At 40.8% G+C, this 27,602-nt stretch overlaps 1 protein-coding gene across 2 annotated transcripts in view; it reads left to right on the top strand.

Annotated features, from left to right (window-relative positions):
• The window catches only part of ADD2 (adducin 2), a 64,431-nt gene extending 37,178 nt beyond the window's left edge, over window positions 1-27,253 (top strand). Inside the window, exons 13-15 of one of the 2 annotated variants that reach the window (XM_027865295.1) lie at window positions 2,304-2,469; window positions 13,048-13,173; window positions 26,782-27,253. In XM_027865295.1, coding sequence (XP_027721096.1) covers window positions 2,304-2,469; window positions 13,048-13,173; window positions 26,782-27,086 — 597 coding nt within the window. In that variant the 3' untranslated portion in view covers window positions 27,087-27,253. Of the gene's footprint in view, window positions 1-2,303; window positions 2,470-3,116; window positions 3,246-13,047; window positions 13,174-26,781 lie in introns of those variants that run through there. The other variant, XM_027865296.1, reaches the window with a different exon arrangement.
• The last annotated feature ends 349 nt before the right edge of the window (window positions 27,254-27,602 follow it).

Raw genomic sequence — 27,602 nt, forward strand, 5'->3', positions numbered from 1 at the left:
AGGCACTGTGCCAGAGATACATGTTGCAGATGAGGAAGCAGAGGCTTAGAAAAGTTAAGTGACTTGCCCAGGGTCACACAGGTGTAAAGTAGGAGAGTGGGAATCAAATCCAGATGCTTTAATTCCCAATTCAGCACTCATTCCCCTCCATCACTCTACCTCTTCTCATGCCTACCTCTCCCAGTTAGTTCCGATATGATTGTGGGTGAGTCATTTCTACTCCCACTTATCCCAAAATCTTATCCTCCTAATCTATCTCAAGGTTTTCTTGTTTGTTTTGTTTTTTGAGAACAAGAGAAGCCATTTAATTCTGCAGGTTACAACACATGATGCAGGGAGGGGGACATTTTTCTTCTATCCCCCTCCCTAATTCTCTTCTTAAACCACAATTCTGGACTAGTTCTAGCCTGAGTCAAAGCTGAATCATGGAGAGTAGGAGTTATCAGCATCCAGACTCTGAACCTTCTGGGCAAAGACACTATGCTGTGAGGTCTTAGCTCAGATGCCATGGGAGGAAGTAGGGACATAGAGGAATCAGAGATTTCTCACAGGATGGGGAGAGATAGTTGACATCCACCCCTTTTCCACCTTAAACCCAGAGCTTCTTCCCTTAGAACAAAAGTTCATAACTTTTGTTGTAACTTGGACCCCATTAGCAGTCTGGGGAAACCTATGGACCCTTTCTCAGAACGAAGTTTCTAAATGTATAAAATAAAATCCAGAGGATTACAGAGGAAATCAATTCTATTGAAATCTAGTTATTAAAAACATCTTTACAAATAAGTTCATGGAACTCAGGTTAAGAATCCATGTCATAGAAAGGATACCTAAGTCTGGGCTCCAGTCTTAAAACTAGAGAATCAGGCTCATGGTGAGTGAAGGGAACTTCTCCAGATATACTGTGATTGGGCCTCAGTGTGGCCAGTAGAAAGAATACTCTGTTTGGAGTCAGAGGACCTGGGTCTGAATCTGGGCTCTGCCACTTTCTACTTGTGTGATATTGAATTAGTCACTTCTCCTCACTGACTCGTGTAATGATGGGGATGGGATCTGAACCCCTAAAAGGAAAAGACCATGTCTTTGGGCTATGTCCAGATCTGTTCCTGATTACCAGGCCAAGGGATCTATCTAGATCCCAAAGACATGGTCTTCTCCTTTTAGGGGTTCAGATCCCATCCCCATCAGTCTTCCTCATCTGTAAAATGAAGAGGTTAGACAAGATGATCTCTGGAGTCCCTTCTGGCTTCAAAGATACGATCTCATGGAACAGAAAGTAATACATTGTCATTTTAATGTTTGAACTAGGATAGTATTTAGCAAAAGGGAGAAACATTTTTGATTCTTTAGGAAGTCATTGCTACTGATTACCAGGTCAAGGAATTTTACCTAGAGATAAGCAGAAGTCAACACAGGGAAATTTTCTGTACTGTATGGTAAAACAGGATCAATTAACATTTGCAAAATGGCCTAAGGTTCCCCCAACATATTCCTTTCCAGCGTTTAAATAGTTTAGAATGCTGAAGCTACAGTGATTTGGGGTATTTTGTTTATGAGTTTCAAATAATTGCAACCCAGCCTCAGGATTTGTTGTGGTCAGGAAGAGCAGTCAGCTCAGGGGCCCAGTGGAGAGAGCACTGAGCTTGGAGCAAGAAAGGACCCATTTCAAACCTTTACTTAGACACTTTCTAGCTATGTGACCCTGGGCAAGTCATTCATCTGCAAAATGAGGATAACAATAATCTACTTCCCAGGGTTGTTATGAAAATCAAATGAGATAGTCTATGTAAAGCACTTTGCAAATCTTAATAAACGGTCATTATTAGTAGCAGTATTGTTAATAGTACCAAAGCTTGTATGCCCTGGCACTGATCCTTCTGGGATTTTGGCTGACCATTGAGGTTTGAGCTGCTTGGAGAAGGGCTGAACGGTGTTATCCTAGCTAAGAAATGCAAAATGCAAAAGTACAGTATTAGAGATGAGTCTTCTTTAGTCTGTGACATACTTTGGCTTTGTTCTTTGACATTGGTTTGACAATCCTTTTGATCTTGGAGACCTGAGAATTTTTACATAGGAATCAATGTCTAAGCTTGGGTGGTAGTTAAGCATGGATGGTAGAGTCAGCTCCTGGAAAAAAACACCTTGAGCTGCTTATTTCCCAAGAAGGTGCATATCGGTCTGGCCCCAGCAATATAACCAGGATTTGGGCTACAGTAACCTCAGAGAAAATTAGTTGGAAAATTAGTTGATAGGTTTGGCTTTCCATGTTCATTGGGTGTGACATGTATTCTGTGGTTAACTTTCAGTCTACAGAAAGCCACCTGGCCTCCAAGGGTGACACAGATACCAAAGACGACTCAGAGGAAACAGTGCCTGTAGGACCAGAACCCCCCAATCCATTCAGCCAACTCACTGACCAAGAACTGGAGGAATATAAGAAAGAGGTGGAGAGGAAGAAACTCGAACTTGATGGTAAATTGGGATCCAATCTGATTATAATAGGGATAACAACGGTCCCTCAGAAGTATTCCAGAGCAGCAGCACAGTGAAGGGGTAGGGAGGTGGGTGGGAACTGAGAACAAGGGGTTCTGGTTTCGCCACCAACCAGTTGTACGCATCTGGGCAAGTCACTTAATCTCTAGCTTTAGCTTGCTCATGTATCAAATGAGGACACTAAACCCTACCATATCTCCCTTTATCCTTTTATGAGGCTAAAATGAGATCATAGGATTTAAAGCTTGAAGTGACCTTTGACTTTATCTAGTCTAATATAATTTTACAGATGAAAAAACTGAGAGCCATATAGAAGAGTGACTTTCCAAATGGATGTGAAAAGACTCTGGAAATAAGTGTTATTTATAGTGTTAGTCCTCCACCCACCCACCTCCTCAAATGGGAAAATATTCAAGTCATTCCAGGAAACAGATTCTATCCTGTTATTGAAGCCTTCCAGAAAAGGAGATACTACAGCCTTTGTCATTCATCCATGGAAGTGGCAACCCCTCATTATCAGGATATTCTTGCTTAACTAGGTTAACCTACCCCAACACACCTGCTTTCTGTTTCTTGCTGAGATGGATGAGGGGCACTATCTTGTTTGTTTCTTTGATTCCTGGCAGACACCAGCTGAAGGGAAGAGGAGGAGGAGGAAGAAGAGGAAGAGGAGGAGGAGAAAGAGGAGAAGAGGGACTGTGTCTAGTTTATAAGCACTGATGAATACATGTAGGGCATGCAGTCCGTAAAAATAAAGAATGTCAGAACTGAATGGGATGTTAGGACAATGAATGTTAGAGCAGTAAGAAATTTTACAATATCAAATATCTAAGCTGCAAGAGACCTTAAAATACAGAATTTAGGATGTTAGAGCTAAAAGGGACATTCGATACAGACTATATTAATGTCAGAGCTGGACAGAACCCTGGAGAATACAGAGTATGAGAACTGGAAAGAATTCTAGAATGTAGAATGTCAGAGCTGATGAAATTCTGCACTATAGGACCTAGAGGGTGAGGACTGGAAGGAATCTTAACATATAACCTAGAATGTCAGAGTAAAATCAGTCAATGAACATTTAATCATCATTTAAGCACTGAGTCTATGCTAGGTTCTGGAGATACAGTGACAAAAATGAAACAGCCCCAACACCCAATGAGTTTCTATTCCATCTGAAAAAGAACTCTAGAATACAAAACAAAGTATGTCAGATATAGGAAGGACCTTCAAGATCTTATCATTCAATCCCCTCGTGTTTACAGAGAAAGAAACAGGGATCCAAAGAGATTGTCAAATGTTTAAAGTCAATAATCTAATAATAACAGAGGAAGGAAGAAAACCAGGCAGGTCTCCTACTCTCAGTCCATTGCACTTTGCATTATGTTTATTACACCACTACTATTGGCATCTCAATAGTCAGTACCCCAAACACAAATTAATCCAATTGACCCTAAGAAAAATATCCTGCCTCTTTTCTTCCAGTTGAACCTCTCAGGCTTTGATTGCCTTTTACTCCTTCCTAACCCCTTTACCACTCAGCACTGGTCCCAGTACCTTCCTCTTCTATATTCTGCTGCCAGAAAGGTGATCCATCTTTCTATCTCACTGGGGAGGCCTCTGATAGAAGTATACAGAAACAGATGGGGATGGAAAACTCAGTGCACCTGGTACCCAAATGTCACAAGAGAACTAACTAATTTATCATGTCCAGGAGTTGCTTACTTAGAATGGCTCAACCATTCAGAATAGTATTTGCCTGAGTGTGCTCCACTGAGCCCTATGGTCCCATACAATATGGGGATTCCAATGGAGTGGAGGTTCCAAAAGACAAGTATGATGTTACAGGTATTTCCCCTTCTAAAATGTTAAATGTGAAATGTTGTTTAAAGAAATTCATATCATTTGAGGCAAATTTTGGATAGGAACTAGAATTGTGATTTCATTAGCATAGGGAATTTAAGGATGAACCCCTCTACCAAAGCAGGTTGACACTTTCTCTGCAACTTATAGTCTGAGAGAAGTCATGTCAAACTCAAATAGAAACAGAGGCCACTAAACCATATGTGAGGATCCCTGTGGGTCACATGTTGACTTAGAAAACCACACATATTTATATATTACTTTTTCATTAGTACATCAATATATTAAGATCATATAGGAATTACATTTCATTCCGGTTTGGGCCATATCTGGGAGTGTTGTGTGGACTACAGGAGGCAGCCAGCTGAGTATTTGACACCTCTGGACAAGAGCACTCTAAGAGGTTAAGTGATAGATATCCCTAGGGACACACAGTAGGTGTCAGAGGCACGACTCGATCCAGGAGCGGGGTGTCCCTAGCTCCAAAGCCAGTTCTCTATATACTACATCATACTTTCTCCCTTAGATGTGTAAAGAGGCTTAGTCTATTTTTGGTGCAAAATTTCCCTGCCCATCCTCCTCTTTTATCTCCATAACTTCCATATCCCTAACCCAACTGTGTCAATATTTAGTTTCTATCAATATATTGCAAGCCCTCCTAAATGTTAGCTGGCCAAAATGGTTTAGAAAATGCTGATTTACGGTAAATTTAGAATTTGTTGTTTGGTTATTTCAGTCGTGTCCAATTCTTCATGACCCCATTTGGAGTTTTCTTGGCAAAGATGCTAGAGTGGTTTGCCATTTCCTTTTCTAGCTCATTTTACAGATGAGGAAACTGAGGCAAACAGGGTTAAATTGACTCCAGGCCAGGGCATTGTATCCACTGCACCACTCAGTTGCCTTAGATTTAGAACGCCAAAACCTTAAAAAAAAATCATGAAATGAAGTGAAAAAGCATTTATTAAGCACTTATATGAACTATGTTAAGTGCTAGGAATACAAATAGAAAAATGAGACAGTCACGGCTCTCAATAAGCTCACATTCTAATTAGGGGAACAAACACATCTAGGAAGATTCAGCCACAAGGCAAATGGAGCGGCCCAATAGTCCCTAGGAAGCAGAGGCCAGGCAGATGACAAGGCCCAGTGATTGTCCTGGTATACTGAAAAGTTCTAAAATCAAGGTCACGCCTTGCCTAGGCACATGCCCAATACACAGCAGGTATTTTATCAAGCCCAAACTACCTATGCCACCCTTTACCAAAGTCTTCCTCCAACCAATACCTCATGCCTTCGTTGTAGAATGCAGAGAACTCTGGGCTCTTGAGGGTTGTACCCATGGAGTGTAATTTCTAGCAGGTACTACCAAAATGGAAAGGTTTCAAGTATAGCTCTGGCAATAGCTCCGAAGATTTATCATCCAAAGACCTGCTTAGCTTAGCTTGTGGAAAGGCTCACAACCAGTGTGTGTGTGTGTGTGTGTGTGTGTGTGTCTGTGTCTATGTCTATGTCTATGTCTATGTGTTTGTGTGTGTCTGGGTTGAGAGGGTAGGGGGAAGAGGAAGTGCTGTGTTACTTTGGTAGCAGACTGTCCTCCCCAGATGAAATTGCAAATCATTGAAGTATTGCACTATTTATATAGTGCTAGGCTAGGAGGTTAAGGATTATAAATGCAAATAAGACACAGCTCCTATTTTCAAGAAGTTTATAATTCCATTATATAGATAAAACATGCACATATGAAATGAATAATGATATAAGATGGTATATGCTAAATGCTAAAATGAGTGGTAGAAATAAGAGGTGCTTAGGCAAATCATTTAACCTCTCTGAGCCTCAGTTTCTTCATAAGTAAAATTAGGGCCTGAACTAGATGATCCCTAAGATCTCTTTCACCTCTAAATCGTAGAATTCCCTGGAAATGGTGTAAACCAAGATACAGAGATGGGTCTAGTGTATGACAGTATCATTGAGAACCCCCAGGAAACAGGGTATGGGACTTTCTGAAGGCATCTAACTATAGAAAGGATTCTTTGTAAAACTGTATTTGTGAAGGCCAGAATTGGAAAGGTGAGCAAACATTTGTAAACTGTGAAACACTACAATGTGTAAGAATTATTATTGTTTGGTTATTGTTATTGAGGTTCGGTAAGCTGTGCTTTTTGCAGTCTTTATAGGAGAGGACAGAATGGGGGCTGGGGGTGGGGAGGGGTCTGGCCTGCTGCCTGTTGGAAGCTGCCTGTGAAGCTGGCGATGGTGTCCAGTCTGTTCGGGGGCACCACTCTGACTGCATGTAACATTCAGTGCTCCATCTCGTTTTGACTTCCAGAACTGGGATGTAAATAGTGATGAAGAAAACTTTATCAGCCTCTAATCTTCCTTATTTTGTTGGACAAATGTTCATATTCAAAAGAACGAGTAAAGCAGAGTTTTCCTTTAGCATTAATAGATCCCAGGGCAGACAGGATCAAGAATAGTCCTGTCCCTAAGGGTGATAATGACCTGAGAGGTGGTCATTTATTGTCGCGGTGTTTCTATCACCTCGTTCACAGTTTCTACAAGCATAATAGCCAATACATATTTAACACCTCCTACAACAGCCCCTCCCATGTTGTGGTCACTCTCTTTATGTCAGAGTGGTAACTAGCATAGGGTAAACACGCTTTTCTAGGGAGGCCCACTTCCTTCTGGGCATAGGAGACATTGCTTCCTGACTTGGATGGAGTATTTCCTCCCTGTAATAACTGCTGTTCCCATATTTCATCTCACATTCCTCTATTGTGCTCTATGCCTTCCCTTGCAACACTCATAAGGGCAAGATCTGAACTGTCCCTTCTCCCATCAGGACTGTACCCTCCGATCCAGTTTTCTTCTATGTCTTCAATCCTAAGACACATAATTTTCCCCAAGTAAAAAAATTCCCTTATGTCCCATACCAATTTTCCCTAACATACATCCTTACTTCTTATGGATGACCTCACCTCTGATCCAGGCCATCGAGCATGATTTCACTCATCTCCTTCCATTTTCAGTCCATTTTCTGTCTCTTCGTATATCCTCTCATCTTTCCCTCCCAGCTCAGAGAAGAGGGTTTCCTCTTCTGCATAGCTGCTTCACTCAGATATCTGGCATTGCTTTTTAAAGTGAAACTGTTCCATCAAAAGATAGCTCTTTATTTCTGTACTGTTCACATATTACCTTCTGCTCAGTTATACAAATGTTGCCAGGATCTGCTGAGCTGCCAAGAGGATGCTGTGTCCTCTCTTTCTGCCTCTTTCATCACTTTTTTCTGTTATGAGAGTAGAGGAGAGGTTGGACTGAAGAAAAGCCTGCAAGGTCAGTATGAAGTGAACTGCAGTCCACAATTCTTTGGAATAAGAGAAAGGTAGTATGGTATGGTGGAGACAGAAAGTCCAACATGTGAGTCCTCGTCTTGGCTTTGCTACATACTAGCTGTGTGACCACTTACCCCTTCAGTGACTCTCTTCATCTATAACATGAGGACTTTGGATTAGATGATCTCTACAGCCCTGTTCAGTTCATGTATAGGTTACTAAGATCCCTCCCAGCTCAAATATTCTGTGAGTTCTCTCCCTGCCCTTGCCTTAAAGCCTGAAGGAACTAGTTTTTATAACCAGGACTTTATGATATATTTCAATAATGAGAGTCCTTTGAATGAGGTCCAAGAGAAATCTCTCTGATATTGAATCACACTCTGTGAAGGTGAAACCTTCCTCCTGGACTCATTTTTCCTCACTATTAGAAAATTTGCAGATGACAAGAAGATGGGAAGTGAAAGAGAAAGCTAATATTTAGGATAACAGAATTGAGCCTCAAAAAGACCTGAACAGTGAACCAAATATAGGAAGATATCATTTAATAGGACTAAATGTAAAATCCTACATTTAGGTTCAAAAAATGAATTATATGATGCAGAAGCTAGACAATAGTTCCCATGAGGGGGCAGGAACCCTGGGGTTTTAGTATATTTCAGTCTCAATGAGTCAACAGAGTGACGTAGCAGGTAAAATAATAATATGATCTTAGGAAGAGAAGTAGCATCCATAATGAGAAGTGATAATTGCATTGTATTTTGCTCTAGTCAGATCCCAACTCTGGTGCTGGATTTACTTCTGAGAACCATTTTATTTATTTATTTATTTTTGGCTAGGCAATGGGGTTAAGTGACTTGCCCAGGGTCACACAGCTAGTAAGTGTTATGTGTCTGAGGCTGGATTTGAACTCAGGTCCTCCTGAATCCAGGGCCGGTGCTCTATCCACTGCGCCACCTAGCTGCCCCTAAAATCTTTTTTTTTTTTAAGGCAATTGGGGTTAAGTGACTTGCCCAGGGTCACACAGCTAGTGTCAAGTGTTTGGTCTGAGGCTGGATTTGAACTCAGGTACTCCTGACTTCAGGGCCGGTGCTCTATCCATTGCACCACCTAGCTGCCCCATCTGAGCACCATTTTAGAAGGAACATTGAAAAGCTGGAACATACTCTGAGGAGAATTATCAAGATAGTGAGGGAATGCAAAACCACACCATGCAAATAACAGTCTAAAAAATGGAGATGTTAAAAAAAATGGAGATGTTTAGCCTATAGAAAATAAGACTTAGAGGGAATATTCAAATACTTGAAGGTTCATCATGGTGAAGACTTACTTGCTTGGCTCCAGAGAACAAAACTAGAATCAATGAGTGGGAGTTGCAGGGAGGTAATTTTCACCTCATTAAGGATATTCTCAATAATTAGACCCAATCATTAATTCAGTCCAAAGGGGGATTATTCTGCCTTATTAGGTAGCAAATCCCCATTGAAAGAACTGTTCAAACAGAAATGTAAATGACACTTGGTAGGGAAGGTGTAGTAAGAATTCATATCTTTGATTGAAGTTGAACCAAATAAAGAACCTCTAAGGATCCTTTCCAACAGTGAGACTCCATTATTCTGATTCTAGCTTCCTAACCAGTCTCACTGCCTCCATATTTCCCCCTTCCCATTTATCTCAATCATTCCAGATAAATTTTCCTAAATCACACCTTTCATAAAATCTAAAATGGTTCACTGTTGCCACTCATTTTAAGGCCAAACTCCTTAACCTGATAGCTAGATGATACAGAAGATAGAATGTTGGATCTGGAGTCAGGAAGACCTGAGTTCAAATAGAGCCTCAGACATTTAGCTAGACAAGTCACTTAACCTCTGCTTGCCTCAGTTTCCTCATCCATCAAATGTAGATAATAGCATCTATCTACCAAAGTTGTTGCAAGGATAAAATAAGATAATATTTGTAAAGCACTTTGCAAACCTTAAAGCACTATATAAATACTCTAAAAGTCTTTATCGATCCAACCTAATGTCCCACTACTTCTCAACAAAACTATTCTATTGAGCTATTGTCCATTCTATCTCCCAAACTTGCAAGTTCAGACACTTATTTTGTGACCTTGAATATGCTGTTCCTTTAACCGTCCCCAAACATCCTCCAAATCCCAGTTCAAATCCCACATCTGAAGGGCTGTCATCCATTAAAGGGACGAGCTTATTCTGTTTGCCCCCAGAGGGTAGAACTAAAAGGAATGGGTAGAAGAACCAGGGAGACAAGTATAAGGAAAAGCTTCAAACAATTAAAGATGTCCAAAAGAGGAATAGGTTATCTCATGAGGTAGTAGTGAATTCCCTTTCACTGGAGGTCTCCAAGTAGAAAACAAATGACTACTTTCCATATAATTTATAGCCAGATGACCACACGCACATATATATACGCGTGTGTATGTGTATGCGTGTGAGTGTGTGTGTGTGTGTGTGTGTGTGTGTATGACCTTAGAGGTCATCTAATTCAAGCTCCTCATTTTAGGAAATATTGTGAATTCCTGCTGAGCTAAAAGCTAAACAAGATGGTATCAGAAGCCCCTTCCCATTTCTGTGATTTTAGATTTTCTAAGTCTGCTTTCTTTCATGAAGCCTCCTACAACTATTCTAAGCCACACTACACTGTCTTCTCCTCTCTGGCATTTATAGTCTGTTCTATTCATCAGCTATTTTATTAAGTACCTCCTTGGTTCCAGGCCTTGGGGTCTGGTTGTGAGAGAGCACTAATTCTTGCAGAGAAAAAGAAAGCTTTCCATAGGGAGGTGCAGTGAAAGAGGGAGGTGCAGTGAAAGAGGCAGGCACCTCAGGCACGAGGGGCACAGAGGTGAGAGACAGAATACAGTGTGTGGCCAACATCAAGTGAAGCAGTTATAGTCCTTGGCTCTAGAATGTCTTCTGTTGCTTTCTAGCTGTTTCATGGGCCTGTCTTCTGCCATGATCTTCCCTAGGTGTTCTCCTTCTCTTTGCTTAGTGGTAGGCATGCAGGAGATTCTTGGTAAAAAAAAACAAAACAAAAAAAAAACAACTTGCTGACATGACCCTTATGAGGTTCTGGGCACCTGGCAGAGAGGACAGAAAATATATGGAGATGTAGTAAGGGTGGAAAATACAAATAGGCACATTAAAGGTTTTTTTCTTTTTTTACAAATTTATGTGTAGCAGCAGCTGTCTCACATTTAGTATAGGGGGAGGAAGGGTTTGTGTTTTGGCTCAAAGGGAGGCAGAATAGACTTCTCTAGCCTTTTATCCCCTTACCCTTCTCCAAGGGAGACTTTAATTCCTGTCATAAGAGGAAGCCCAGTTTGGTTGGGGCCAGAGACCACTTGGCTCTCCTCAAAGAGAGGAGGCTCCCAATTATATCTACTTACTCCCTTAAATACCATTAGTCTAAGAGATATAGTTTTGGGGTTCAACCTAAACTTCTGATCACTGTACATTAATGGGGAAAGGAAGCCCTAAGCTTTATATCCAACGCTTCCCACCAAATACCAGTTCTACAGTGAACATACAAAGCCATTTATCCAAAATGATATCCAAAATTTATCCAAAGGAACCCATTTATCCAAATTGATAGCAAAATAGAAATCAGAGAAAGTATACAAAGGAGAATATATGCCGAACAATACAGAATGAAGGAGCTCTGCCATCGGGAGTGAGATGAGTCAGCTCAAGAGAGATTATCCGATCTCACCCAAGGGGAAATTTCCCAAAGTCTCTAGAATAACAAGCTGGGGATGGTGACAGATGGAGACTACCAGCTCCTCTCAGTCGACTTTTTCCCAGTCTTTTTCTTCAGCGCCTGAAGTGGGGTTGGCATAACCTTTTCTCTTGAAGCTGGAAGCCATGAGTCTAAATTGACTCAAGAGACTGCAGAAACAAAGAAAATGACCAGTTCTTCTCAATTCTGCTCTTGACAATCATACCTCCATCCCTCACACAAGGACAGGGCACTGATCAACAATGAGGAAGGAGGCCCTTGCCAGTGGATTTTGGCACTTAGGTTACATGTGAATGCTAGATCTACCCTGTTTATTACAGGAAGTTAGCAACATTTGGGTTTGTCTGGGGGTAAACTTTAGACTTGCTCTATTTGGCCATACAAGGAACAATAGGTGTTAATAGTAGAAAGACAAATTTAGGCTTGACCCAAGGAAAATCTTTCTAATAATTAGAGCTGTCCAATAGTGGAAGAGACTGCTACAGGAGAAAGGAAGTGGGTTTACTCTCCTTCAAGCAAAGTTGGATGGTCACTTGTCAGTTATGTTGTAGGAGGGATTCTTTTAGGGGTATGGATTGGAATAAAGACCTGCTGAGGCTCCTTCCAACATTGAAATTCTATCATTCTATAATCTTTTGACATTAATGTCATAAAGCATAATTATGTTTCCCCCATAAAGTAGGTCACTTCAGAGACCAAAGACTGGGTTAGATTATAGGATACAGACCTCACAAAGGACCTTGGTGGCCATCTTGTCAAACCAGTTGTTTCACAGAGGAGGACATAAGACCCAGAGAAGGAAAATGACTTGCCTAAAGTCACTCACATAATAAGTAACATGGTGTATTAGAAAGAACACTGGAGTTGGTATCAGGTTGGCTGTGATACTATTACCAGTGTGGTTTTGGGAAAACCGCTTTACCTCTCTCTGGGCCTCAGTTTCTTCCTCCATAAAATTAGTTGGAGTAGATAAGGGATCAGCAAACCACTGCCAAGCTAAAAATGTTTTTTTTTTCATTTTTAAATAAAATTTTATTGTATTTTAAAATGTAAAAAACATTTTTAGTTCATGTGCTATACAAAAACAAGTGAATGGAGGCACATAGTTTACTGAGCCCTGGAGCAGATAATCTCTAAGGGCCTTCCCAACTCTCAGTCCTATAGTTCTAAGAAGCAGAATTCAGTTTTGAACCTGGAGCTTCTGATTCCAGATCCAGTGCTCATTCCATTATACCATATTGCTTCTAGTCTGACCCACTATGGCAATCCTTAAGTTCTTCTATCATTCAGAAGTTGTACCCTGAATACAGTGGATATTGGACAAATGTTTACTGAATGAATGAACATCAGCAGCAACAGATTTTACCAGTGGAACTCAGTCGGCTAAGTTACAAAGGATGCATGAGACAAAATCCAGCTAAGGATCTTTCTAATTGCCTCTCCAGAGCTAACAGAAAAAAACTAACTCCTGGTTGGGCCTGGTAGAACAAAGAGGCATCTGGGTAGAAAGGAGCTATTTGTCTCCACTTTCTGTACCGTCTCTAGATGCTTGATCTTTTTTGCCAGCCTCTGACCGTCGTTCACAGGTGGTTTTCTCTGTTCCCAGGTGAGAAAGAAACAACAGCAGAAGAGCCTAGCTCTCCTTTGAAGTCCGCTCCTGCTTCTCCAGTGAAGAGTCCATCCAAAACAGAAACAAAGAGTCCTCCCCTTTCCCCATCCAAGTCTTCAGAGGGTGAGTTAAGCTCAAAGGGGGTGGGCCAAGAGGGAAGTACATTCAACTGATGAAAGAAAGTCCCCGCATGGAAGATAGTACAGATATATATGTGAATGGATAAGGAACTCGTAAAAGTGATATTCTGCCTCCCCTTTCCTTTCCCCAATGAACTGAAATACAGATTGCCAAGTATATATTTGTACTATTTGCAAACTATCATGATAGATTAAGAATGCATTTTGTAAAAAAGAAAAAAAATCAAAGCCAAGGAAGGTTTCTTCCTCTAAGTAACATATCACTGCAGTTTGGAATGGATTCTTACAGGTAAGAAAGTCTAATCTCTGGCTGTCCACACAGGACTAAAACATTTCAAATAAAGATGTAGTGGGAAAAGTTGGTTTTGGAGTCAGAAGACCCATGCCCCAATCCTAGCTCCAACACACACTAGTTGTGTGCCTATGGGCAGATCTCTTAACCTCTCTCTGAATATCATTTTCCTTTGTATGAAAATGGAGGTAATAATACTTCTACTGCCTATCTCAAAAGGATTTTGTGAAGAAAGCAGTTTGTAAGCCTTTAAGTCAACATAAATGTGATACTGTTATTAACCTGATCTCTAGAGAAAAGTCTACAAACTACACAGAAAATCAGTTTAAATGTCTTATCAATTATGAGCTTCTTCCTGAAATCTAAATTAAATCCCTCTTCCATTTTAATTCCTTCCAGAATGAGGAAATGAATGTTTGACCAACAATAGCAACTCAATTTCAAATATTAACTAAGTCAACATAAGGTCATTTTCATCCATGCTAAAGAATCATGGAAGAAATCAACCCGGAAATAAAATTCAGGGCACTTGGATTCTGGCTCTAGTTCTGGCATTTAATTAGCTATATGACCTTAGGCAAGTCCCCTAACCCCTATGTGCCTCAGTTGCTTCATCTGTCAAATGGAGACAATAATATCTGCCCTACTTACCATAAAAGGTCATTATGAGCATTAAATGTCATCATAGATTTAAAAGTTTTGTGAAAAACATATGTGTATGTTATATATGTACATATGTACACATATACATACAAGCTCACATTCATATGTGTGTATATGTACATATATGTATTATGTTTGCATGTGTATGTATACAGGGTGTACCAAAAGTCTTAGTAAGCTTTAAGCTATGGCTTTGTTGTTACAATAAGTAGTATAATAGTATTATTTTAATGCCAATCACATAACATGGTGATACATACATTTAGGTGGTGCAGGGAGATAGAGTGTTGGGCCTGGAATCAGGAAGACAAGTTCAAATTTGGCATCAGATACTTATGAGCTATGGAATCCCAGGCAAGTCACTTGACCTTTGCCTACCTCAGTTTCCTCATTTGTAAAATGGAGACAACAATAGCACTTCCCTCCCAGGGGTCATTGTGAGGATCAAATGAGACCGGATTCATAAAGCACTTTGTAAAACTTAAAGCGCTACATAAATGCTAGCTATGATTTTATAAATTATTATATAAAATCACTGATTTTCTACAGTGTGGTGCAGTGGAGAGACAGCAGACTTGCAGTCACACTCAGGACCTGCATAACCAGGATGAGCTTACATAAGTTTCTTTGAGCATCCAAGACCATGGATAGGAGAGATGAGTTGTGATCTGCTTCTGGGGAGGGGGTTTCTACAGCAATAAAATCATAAGGTCATAGACTTGGAGCAGAAAGGGATCTCAGAAGAAATCTAGTTCAACCTCTTCATTTTACAGATGAGGAAGCTAATGCCCAAGAAAGTCAAATAGCTTCCCCCAAAATCATCAATGTCATAAATGTCATTTGTCAATGTCAAGGGCAGGATTTGAACCCAGGTCTTTTAGACTCCAGAGCCAATATTCTTTCCATTATACAGGTCCTGGATAAATAATATAATCATTTTAAAAATACTATATAATATTTGTTACATTTATGTTATATGAAATAATGTTTGCTGGTGTCTACTTCTATGCCAAGAACTCATCACTAATGCAGTTTAATCATCTTTACTGCACTCCTTTCAAAATATGAGCACTTCACATTCCCCTAGGGGAAGTATCTCCAGCAGTGCTAGAAGGTTCCTACCTCTTAAGAACAAGGCTCGCTGAATCACAAACTATTAAAGCTAGGCAAGACCTCAGAAATTACCACTTTACATATAAGGAAACTGATGCCCAGAGTGGGAGAGTAACTTCCTAAAATGCATGTAGAGAGCAAATAGCAGAGCTGAACTTGAACCTGGTTCCCTGACTCCAAGTCCAGCACTCTTTCCACATTTTAATAATATTTTATAAGTGTCCACCATGAACTGGGTGTGTTTTAGTTCAAAAAAGTCACTTCTGCCCAGGACTCCTTTACCCCTTAAATCAACAGCTTGCCTGAGTATGAAAGTCTAAGAATGCCAGAAGAAAGCAGTCAGCGAAAGGCGTCTTTCTGAGCCAGGGACAAGAAAGTCGATGTTTAGTGCTTGTGTTGTTCTCCTTGTGTCTCACTGTGGTGTTGTCCAATTTGTCTCCACAACCTCTTCCTCTTTCTCTTCCCATCTGTGCTTTCATCAAAGGAGTTACCTCTGATTCTGAATACTTGTCTATGTAGTAAGTATAGAGAGGCTGTTTACTAACTGTACCTACCCTTGTGCTGGGGAGGGAAAACTTTCTTTGGCAACTAACAGGAACCACAGCTACTGAACTCAGTGAAAGCAAAAGGACTTTCCTCCCCACCACCTTGGAGAATGTTGCCCTCTGGATATCCTATAACCCACACCCTGAAACCCTGGGTCAATTCTAGGAAGCCTAACAGCTACTCTAAGATGCTGAATCAAAGCCAAGGAATCCTGGGAGCTGTTACAGCTACTCCATAAGGTTTGAGGCTGGCCTGGCCTGGCCTGGCCCACAATAAAACTCAAGAAAGTACTTGTAAATCACTCTGAGGAAACCAAAGGGTGAGGGGAAGATGTTCAGAAAGGAAGTGGAGATGACTGTTTAGTTTGTGCTATTTGGATCAGGACACAGCAGAGGTAGAAAAAGGGATGGCATTATTCCTTATAGATGTATACCGGTCTTCAAAGTACTAACTCCTTATAATGACTGGCCTGGAGCTGTTTTCCCAAACCTTCTCCTTTCCAAACCTCCTCAGGAGGGAGCGTTTGCAACTGGGCCTGGGATAGCATTGTGCCTACAGTGTCTTCACCAAAACACTGCAAAGCACTAAGATGGAGATGGAAAGCACAGGATTCTGTGCCTGTCTGTGGCAAAACTATTCCTTATCATGCAACTGGTGTATGTGGTAACTGGTGGGCAGAGGGCCTGAAGTCATCGGAAATGGAACCATGCTCTGCCAGCCCTCTTAATAGCTTGTACAGCTCCCAAGAGTGCAGGATCAATAAATGAAAAAAGGAAATAAAAGTTTATTAAGTGCTTCCTATGTGTAGCACTAAAGGCAGTATGGTATACTGGGTAAAGAAGTGGTCTCAAAGCCAAGACAACCTGAGTTCCAGTCCCATCTTTGATAGACACTGGTTGTGTGACCCTGGGCAATTCACTTAACCTCGCAGTGATCTAGGTATCTTCTATGACAATAAATTGCATATAAGGTGCCCACCTACATTGGTAGAGGGTGTGGCCTCTCCTGGGAGTTCCATTTAACAAATGAAATAACTGGTTCAGTCCCCATCCCTTCCTACATGCCAAGCATCGTGATAAGTCCTGGGGATACGAATAGAAAAGTGAGACAGCCCCTACTCCCAACTAACTTACATTCCACTAAGGAGAGAGAACATACATGCAATGAAAGGGTTCAGCTGTGGGACATAGGGCAAGTCCTGGTGGTCAGAGGGGGCAGCATCGGGGGAGATGGCAGTGTCTTTTAGGCTTGATACAGCTAAGGTTCATTGCTAGGTTAGGCTTTTGTTCATATTTGGATCTCCCCTTCTCACCCCCTCACCATCAGATCAGGTACGGTGTTGTCAGGGATTCCTAAATGTTCTAGGCTATGTCCTGGTATGAGCTCTTGTTCTTTGTTCATTTTCCTCATGTCTCATGTCTATTCCCTTGCTTCCCTATCATCTCCTACAAGGATTCTCCCACCTTGAGTTTTCTCCGTGTCTGTACACTCCTCTTCTCCAGCAAAGTTAAGCATTTGGTTCCTTGCCAGGGAGGAGAACGCCTTCTTGCTGTTCTCCCCCAGCTCCTGGAACCAAGGATGAGAGAAGACCATTCTCCATGGACTGGGATGGCTCATTGTGCAATTAGAGAGAATACATGCTGTACAAATGAAAATAAATGTAGAAAGGAAAGAAGACCTATTGAGCCCAAAGTTCAGACTACAAATACATTCTTTAAAAAGTGTTTAACCAATGTTTGCTCTAACAACAGTACAGTCTAACCTAGCAATGTACCTTAGCTGTATCAGGCCCTCAAGACATTGTCCTTTGCCCTGACACTGTGCATTCTGACCACCAAGACTTGTTGCATGTTCTGTAGTTAAACCCTCCTACTTTGGTCTACTGGGCCTGCTAGATGCCATGCCTGGAGTAAACAAAATGAAGGGGTCTGGTCCTCAGTGCTTCTGAAGACATAGACATACAGGCTATCTATTATCCCAAAGGGATGTTTCTAGTTGCCCAAGGACTATGTCTCACTTCCTAAGAGAACAGAGTATAAAGCAGTGGGAGAAGTTCCACTTACCCCATCTTCTCCTTTCCTACTCTGTACCCTGGGCATCCTACAATCTCTCCTTTCTATACTACACTGCTGCATGGGCTTCCTTGGTTTGGGCCAATAGAACCATAACTCTGTGGTTTATCAAGACTCGTGTGCATTTTTCTAAAGCCTCTTTTAGCAGCATAATGCCCAGAGGGAAGAAGGAAAATGGTGGAAACCAGTCTACCTGCCTTTGAAGTTTTGAAACTTGAAGCTAAACCAGGCACATGGATAAACTCAGGGCCAAGAGAAACTGGTTCTTAGACAAACTAATAGAGGGAGTCCTGTCCCAAGTTCCTGTGATGAACTGTTAGGAAAGCAATGGTACCTGATTTACAGACTTTGCATGCACAGGGCTAGGATGGGGAAGGAAGTCTAACTATTTTATTTCTGAGTTCTCCCACTCCCTCCATTGTTTACTCTCATTACTGATATAGAAGCTACTGCTTACCAGTTAGAAAAAAAGGGAGTCCTCTGGACAACTCTTCTCTATTGCCCTGCCAGCCTCCAGAATGGCAGACTTTTAGAATAGCTTTCCCTAGTCTTCATCCTTATCCTCATCATTAGTTCTCATCAAGCAAATATTTAATGAGCTCCTATAAATTTTATGGCACCATACTGGTTGATAGGGATGCAGGAAAGTCTAAAATAAAATCCCTGCCTCCAGAGTGTGTGCTCACTCTCACTCGCTTTCATTCTCTCTCTCTCTCGCTCTCTCTCTCTCTCTCTCCCCCTCCCCCCTCCCTCTCTCCCCCCACCTTTTTGTTTCTCTTCCCCCTTTCTCCCTCTCCCTCCCCTTCTCCCTTTTTCCTTCTATGTAGACATACATATGTGTTATATATCACATACATGCAACGTATATATAGTATATACATGTATACCTGTGCATATATGTGCACATGTATTTAAATAAAAAGTAGTACATACTTAGTGCCAAATGAATTACAGACAGTAAAAGCTATGGATCATAGAAGATAGAGCTAAAATGTACTTTAGAGATAATTTAGTCCAACACCTTCCTTTTACAGATGAAAAAAGAGAAAGTCACATAAGTAGTCAATAGATAAGCCAGGATTCAACTCCATATCTTCTGACTCCAAATGCCATGTGAAATGCCACTATACTATAGGAGTGATCACAGCAGAATAGGGAGATCAGATAAGGCCTCAAGAAAGAGAAAAGACTTGAGTTGGGCCTTGAAGAAAAGGGAGAATTTAGACAAATGGAAAGGCTATGCGAAGCCTGGAAAATATCAATTCCCCAGGTGGAACAAACCATTTATTCCAGCCCCTTGGGCATAGGGCAAGATTTATGGAGAATGTGGGCCAACTAGGAATTCAGAGATAAAGTTTTTAGACACTAAAATTATTCAAGGTCACAGTGAACAAAGAGAGAGGTTGGGAACTGAGGCTCAGTAAGCCTGTTTTGTGATTGATTAGGATGGAAGGAAGTGTTTCCATCTCTCTAGCCTCTGGAAATCTCCAGTCATTCATTCATTCTTGTGCAGAATATTGTCATAGGTTCCAGAGGAAATAAAAAAACAACTTAGCAAACACAAGATCCTTCACTTCAGGGGACTGTATATTACACTATCTGTTCATAGTCTAATAGGGGAAAGTAATACAAATATATTACTTTTACTTATGTTGTTCTTTTAACTTTTCAAAAGCATGTCCACATAAGAACATAAATTTAGAACTAGAAGGGAACATAAAATTCATCTACTCCAACTTCCCCCCCATTTTACAAATAGAGAAACCAAAGTTCAGAGGTATTAAGTGACTTGCCCAAGGTCATGAATGAAGTAAGTGGCTAAGCCAGTATTTGAATTCAGGCCCTTTGACTTCAAATCTACTTCTTTTATCTATTACACCACATTGCTTCCACATATATTATCTCATTCAATCATCACAACAACCCTGTCAACCAGAGATGATCCCCATTTTACAGATAAGAAAATAAGCCCAAAACAAAGACATATGCAGAATAAAAATGAAGGGTTAGAAACAAAAAAATTACTATGCATCAAGTGAACTCAAAAAAGCAAAACCAAACATTCACAATGTAAAAAAAATTATAAATAAGGAAACTACATTAGGCTAAAAGGAAACATAGACAAATGAATATCAACATTAAACCTATATACTCTAAATGACTTAACATCTAACTTCATTTAAAAAAATTAACTGACCTACAATAGGACATAGAAAATAATACAAGAGTGATAGAAGATTTCAATATCCCTCTCTCAGTTTTGGATAAGTCTAATAGAAAGATAAACAAAAGGGAAAATACAGAATTTTTAAAAAGCCAGATTTGGGGCAGTTTGTTGACTCAGTAAAAAAAAAAAAACTTTATCATTGTATAGTATTTTTAAAAATTAATCATTTGGATACAGACTTAGATGGTGTCCTGATCAGCTCTGAAGATGAAAGAATCATGGGATTGATGGCTAATTCAGTAAGTGACAAAATCAGGTTTCTAAGAGACCACAATAGCCAAGAATTATATGTCAAAACCAAAATATATATCTCTCTCTCTATCTATATATATGTGTATATATGTATTATATATGTGTATATATATGTACACACATACATATATATATATACACATACACATATATAAAGGACAGATGTAAAGTCCTTCATTTATGTTAAAAAATTTAGTTCCACAAGTACAGAATAAGGAAACACAGCTGACAATAGCAGTGATGTGAAAATAATGAAGGAGTTTTAAGTGACTATAAACCCAATATAAGCAAACCCTGTAACTTGGCAGCCAAAGAAATTATAGTGTAAACTTAGACGTTGCCAGGAAAAGTACGGTGTTCAGAATCCAGGAGGTAAATAAGGCTCCACTACACTCTTCACCGGTGGGAGGCGTAGTATTGTACTGAATTCTAGACACAGCATTTAAGGAGGGACAAAGAAATAGACTTTTCAAAAAGATGAAGAGATTTGATACTATGTCACAGGAGGAATGATAAAAATAACAGAGGATGTTTCCCTGAAAAAGAGAAGACTTGGGCAGATATAATAGCATTCTACAGATATATGCAGGGCTGTCATTTAGAAGATCAGAAAAGAAAAATTAGAGGTAGGTTGTGACTATTCTGCATGTCTCTAGATGGCAGAACTAGGGTCAATGGGTATAAGTTACAGAAAGGTAGATTTAGGTGCAACATAAATATTTTGATAGTTTGAACTGTTCTAAAAATGGAATAAGGGGATCTATGAGACAGTGAGTTTCCTGTCACGAATGGGGAGGCTGTACAGAGGATTCCAACATTGTGTAGGCAACTGGACTAGTTCATTTCAATTAAGTTCAACAAACTTGATAAAAAGAGACCATGAAGGTCTCTTCCAGATCTAAAATGCTATAATTTTAAGTCAGTGGTCAAGGCAAGACTAGAACCCAAGCTTCTGATTCCTAGTCTAGTGAACTTTTCACTGTGCCTCACTTGTAGTAGCCACAGGCAGTATGGTGACTTGGAGTCAACCTCCCCATACCAAAGGATGAGGGGATATATTTAAATCGGGGGGAAAACCACAGCTTCTCCCCAATATGACAAAGTTACACACATGAAACCCATTTGTTGATGGATGTGAAATCTGTTCACGACAGCCACATGTGCATTCCTTAACCTCTTCTGCTAGAGTCAATAGCTGTCCAATCTAGTTATTTTCTGTTGGGGTCAGCTGCTGGGGCTAAAAGGAATTCTACATAAGAATCACACAGGTCAGTTAGTGCTGAAAACAACAGGCCTTTTTATTTGGAGTATTTAGGGAAGCCTATGTGGCTTAATTGAAGACACCTAAAGGAAGACAGAGGGGAAATTGGGGGTAAGAATGGATAGAAACCAGGATAACATTTACCCTCCAAAGTTTGGACAGTAGCTAACACCTCCAAACAAGGAAAACTATCTATTTCTCCTTCCTTGAACTGGCACCTCCAAATCAGAATAGTGAAGAGTAGGGAAACGATCGAACCAGGAATGTCTTTGGGAAGTTTCAGACACAGTGATTTTCAAATCATAACAGAGTATTCCCATTCTTTAATTCAGCATGTGCAAAACTGAACTAATTATCTTTTAACCCCAACGCTCCCCATTTCAAAACTTGCCTATTACTGTTGAGGGCATTACTACCATCTTCCTAGTCACTGAGGCTCACAACCTAGGCATTCAAAGCCCTTCCAGACTGGCCCCTCTTCTATCTTTCCAGTCTTCTTACACCTTACTGCTCCATGCCCCACAGGCACTTGGTGATACGGTGACATTGGTGTCCTTGCTATTCCTCAAACAAAACACTGGCTGTCCCCATGAATGCAATGTTCTCCCTGCTCATCCCCACCTCCTCACTTCCCTGGATTCTCTCCAGTCCCAGTTAAAGCTTTTCCTGATCCCTCTTAACACTACTGTCTTATCTCTGTTGAATATCTCCAATTTATCCTGTGCCATATATATACATTTTTGTACATAGTTGTTTTCATATTGTCTCCCCCTTTAGACCTTGAGGGAAGGGATTTGTCTTTTGCCTTTCTTTGCATCTCCAGTAGTTAGCACAGTGCCTGGCAAATAGTAAGTGCTTAATCAATGTTTATTGCCTAACAATGATCTTGCAAGAGGCTGTTCTTGGTGCATATGACACTACTCACTAACTAGAACTCCTAAGTCCATCTTCACTTCATTCTTCAGAGCAGCTCAGGCATCTTGGGGCGGGGGGGGGGGGTCACAGCAGCTCTTATGTTTTACAAAGAGGGGTGGGGAGCCTGCTCAGATAAGTCTGACTGGTTTTCCATCCATGAGGTCACAGGTGGGGAGACCCCAATCAGCTAGGAAACTGAATATTTCTTGCTTAGATGGTTCCAACTAGTTTTCAGATAGAGCAGATGCTTAATAAATGTTTGTTTATTTATTTGATTGATTGATCAGATATGGAGGATTGGGACAGAAGGGAGGGTGTACGGCTTAGGTACAGAAAGTTTGTTGAATAGGGAAAGAGTAAGCTAGGGGCGCGAATGGGAATTTTTCTAGGCTACAACATTTTGTGTACCTGTATAAACCTGCACTTCTGTTTTTATTCCTGACACTATATACTGTTAAGTCATTTTCAGGACGCTTTACAATGTGGAGAAAAAAAGTTAACTTTTCCCACAGTGAATTTCAACAAGGAACTGGCAAACTTGCTGTCCTTTAATTTCTGTGGGATTAAATATTCATTCATCCTGACTGAAGTTATTAAGAATTGAGGATAATTGTTTTACTGATTTCAGTGGTGAGAAAGGGAGAGGCTATCCATAGGAAGACCAGTGGGCAAAAGTTACTGGAAGGAAGATCTTGCTTCAAGATAAGGAAGAATGACAGATCTTTAAATGTGTTATCAGCTGTCTTGAGTGAGTTCCATACCATTGAAAATGGTCAAGCAGAGCCTGGATGACCAACTGTTGGATGTTATAGAGACTGTATTTCATAAATGTCCACCTCTAGGTTGGACTAAATGCCCTTTAAGGTTCAACTCAAATTTCTATGATCCTCTGATGTTAGTCCTCATCCGTGTAAAGGAGGCAATTGTAATGGAAAGAGCATGGATTCAGAAGATTGGGGTTCAAATCCTGCATTTGCTACTTACTACTTGTATAACTTTGGGAAGGTTACTTAAATCAATCAACAAGCATTTATTAAGTGATGATATTTGCCAATCACTGTGATAAACCCTGGGGATACAAAGAAAAAGCAAAAAGATGCTTACATTCTAATGGGGGAGACAACACACATAAATCAGAATATTTAAGATAATTACCGAATAGATGGAAAGCAACCTTCCATTGCAGGGTTTATCATGACTATCATTAGCAGTTGAGGGAACCAAGAAAGGCCTCCTGAAGGAGATGGTGCTTGAGCTGAGTCTTAAGAGAAGCCAGGGATTCCAAGAGAGAGACACGAGGGGTAGTGTCATGTGCAAGGAACAGCGAGTAAGCCAAGATGGCAGGTTCATAGAATGTGTGGAAGGGAGTAAATTCTAAGAAGATTAGGAAAATAGGAAGGGGCCAGGCTGTGAAAAGTTTTAACAAAGGACTATAATTTTGATCCTTGAGGTAACAGAGAGCCACTAAGGTTTATTGAGTAGGGGGTGACATAGTTAGACCTACACTTTAGGAAAACTACTTTAGCAGTTGTGTAGAAGAAAGATTAGTGTGGGGAGAGACCAGAAAACAGGTTGTTGCAATAGTCCAGGCAAGAATGATGAAGATCTGAACTACAGTTATGGCTGTGTTAATGGAGGGTGTATTTAAGAGCTGTTGTAGAGAAGAAATTACAAGATTTGTCACCTGAATAGATATGTCGAGTGAGAGAGAGAGATCGTAGTTGAGGATGACACCAAGGCTGCAACTGGGTGAATGGAAGGGAGATTCCAGAAACAGGAAGTTCAAAAGAAGAGAGTGTTTGGGGAAGAGATAATGAGTTTTGTTTCAGACATGTTAAGTTTGAGATGCCTATGGGACAACCAATTTGAAATGCCACATAGGCAGTTAGTGATGTGGGACTGGAGCTTAAGAGGAGAAACGACAGAGAGATAAATAGATCCAGGAATCATCTGAATAGAGATGATAATTGCACCCATGGGAAGGAGATGAGATCACCAAGTGATGGGATATAGTGAAGAGGGCCCAAGATAGAGCCTTGGGAGACACCTGGCATAAAAATCCAGCAAAAGAGGCTAGGTAAGAAAACCAAAAGCCCTGAATCATGAAAACCCAAAGAGGAGATAATACCTAGTAAGAGATAGTGTCAACAGTGGCAAAAATGCTGCTACAGAAAAATCATGAGTAATGATAGAGAGGAAGCCATTATATTTGGCAATTAGGATACCACTGGTAACTTTGAAGAAAGCAATTTCACTTGAATGATTAGGTGAGAAACCAGATGGTAGAGCAGGGGTTCTTAACCTAGGGTCCATGATTTTTTATTTAATATTTTGATAATTATGTTTAAATATAATTGGCTTCCTTTGTAATCCTATGTATTTTATGTTATTCATTCAAAAATACTATTCTGAGGATTCCATAGGCTTCAACAGACTGCCAAAGCTGTCCATGACACAAAATAAGTTAAGTACTCTTTTCATCTAGGGTTTAGAAGAGATTGAATGGAAAGGGAGGAAGTATGAGCACTGATTGGAAACAGCTGTTTCAAGGAGTTTAGCCATGAAAAGGAGGAGAAATGTAAAACAATAAAGTTGTCGGGCATGGTAGGATCTAGAGAGGGTTTTTTAAATACTTGGGCATGTTTTTAACAGCAGGGGATGAGTGGTAGATAAGGAGAAATGGACAATTAGAGAAAAAAGGGGAAGATAGAGGGAGCAATCTGCCATTGAAGATGGAGTGTGGGAAATCAAGGGGACATGTAAAAGCACTCTAAAGCAGAAAAGCAACCTCATCATGGAAGGAATAAAGAAAGAGATGGGGGGGTGGAGAAGACCTCTCTGAATCTTATTTCCTTCATTTGTAAAATGAGGACATTCCTTAAATGATCTCTGAGGTCCCTTTTGACCCTTATACCTTGAGCAGAAGCCCACCTTGTCTGCCCCTAATCCCGACTGTTTTACTCTGCCTTCTCCTTGCCTCCTGGACTCTGTGCATGAGCTAAATTGGACACCTCTGTCCTCCAAACATGCTGTGTTTTCTCCCTACAGTATGCATTTACTCATGCTATTTCTTATGACTGGCATACTTTCTTTTCCCTCTCAACTTGTTGACAATCCTCAATTGGCATGTCCTCCAGGAAGCTTTTCTTAATCTTTTCAGTAAGGAACATATCCCTCTGCCTTCACCTCTCTAATGTATTTATCATGGTTTATTGTCTGTTACAGTTATCTATTCGTGATCCATATCCCAACCAGAATGCAACCTCTATGAGGGCAGAGATCATGTTTTATCTCAACTTTATACCCTTCCCTAACACAGTATTCTGCACACAGTGGGTGCTTAATCAATGTTCATCTATTGTTTTAAAGACAGCCTTACCTGTGTTCTCTAATGCTCTTCACCAGAATAAGAAGTAGAAAATCCATTTGAGGAAAACTTGTCACTGTCTACTTTCTAGCTGTATTTCTTTTCCCCTAGAGGGTTGTTTCAGGCAGAAACTTTCACAGAAATGTAATTAATTTGCATATTTTAAAATTCATAAAATGGAACCCTAGCCATTGACTTCTCTCTTCTGATCCTTTCATCTCTTCGCTGGGCTGCTTTTTTCAAGCATGCATGGCAGTGCCCTCCCTTTTCCTGTAGCTCATCTTATGTCCATTCCCTCTTTTCTTGGTGGGAAAGGCCCTGAACTAGGCAGAGTGGCACAGATTGGGCTGGTCCTGGTTTGGATCCAAACTATCACCTGCATGGTCCCCTGCCACCTACTGACATAGGTATCAACCCCTTACTGGCTGTTCTAGGCTGGTATGTATAAATTTGTAGACAAGAATTAAAAGTAATTTCTCTTTCAGGGACTCTCTCACCTGGATAGGCTACATGGCAAGGAGCCCATGGTATGGATGAGATTTGGCTCCTTTCATCCTAAGCACCCTGCAAGCCAGTTTGCCTTTTCTCCTGCTCCAGAAGAGTAATGGCCAGGTCTATCATCACTACCCCATACCCCTGTTTACCAAAATGTGAGAATCATGGCCTGGAGTATGCCCTTCCCCATTTCTCGGTATCCTCATCTCTGAGACCAGGCAATCACCTTGGGTTGTGAGGCTGTCCACGTGGCTGCAGGGTGCTTTGGAAACCAGGGGTGAATGCCAAGTTGCACTTGTATCTTATCACCCAGCAGGTGTCCTGGTCACCACGGTGGAGTGACTGGAGTGAAATCTCATGGGTTATGTCTCTTTTTATTTTTTTGAAGGCGCTAAGAAGACTGAAACAAGTAAAGCTGCCGATGAATCTGAAAAGACCGTTCCAGAAGGGGTAGTGGTCAATGGAAAAGAGGAAGACCAGACAGTAGAAGAAGCTCTCAGCAAAGGGATGAGTCAGATGACTACCAATGCTGACACAGATGTGGATGCCTCCAAGGAAAAAACTGAGTCAGTCACCAGTGGTCCCATGTCCCCAGAAGGCTCACCCTCTAAGTCCCCATCCAAGAAGAAAAAGAAATTCCGAACCCCATCCTTTCTGAAAAAAAGCAAAAAGAAGGAGAAAGTGGAATCCTGATTTTCCCACCCTCAGGCTCCCACTTGCTTCTCCTTCTTTCCTGCCCCTTCCCTCCCCCTGTCTCTGTCTCTGAAAGTACAGAGCCACGGAAGGATAGAGTAAGATGTAGACTTGTACAGCTGGAAGAGACCTTAGAATTCATCTAGTACCATCCTTTCAGTTGACAGAGGAGGACACTGAGGCTCATCAGGGGGAAGTGACTTGTCCAGGGTCACGTACTAGTTAGTGGCAGAGCCAGGACTAGAACCCAGGTCTTTTGACTCCCGGTCCAGTGTTCTTTCCACTATGGCAATGCTGCCTAGCTGTAAGCTGCCTTTGTTAGAATGGTGCCCGCCAATACTGAGCCAAAGGCTGGAGAGCAGGAATGACTCTCAACCTCTCACACTCTCAAGCTAAATGTGAGAGGGTGGGAGCTTTCCCAGCTCATAATCTACTCTTTCTCTCAGGAACCTAGTTTCCTGTTGATATAGCTGTAGCTAACAGAAATCATTTTGTCTTTCTTCATTTGAGGTTCCC

The sequence above is a fragment of the Vombatus ursinus genome, unplaced genomic scaffold (assembly GCF_900497805.2).
Source record: "Vombatus ursinus unplaced genomic scaffold, bare-nosed wombat genome assembly UNPS02014778.1, whole genome shotgun sequence".
Taxonomy (NCBI): domain Eukaryota; kingdom Metazoa; phylum Chordata; class Mammalia; order Diprotodontia; family Vombatidae; genus Vombatus; species Vombatus ursinus.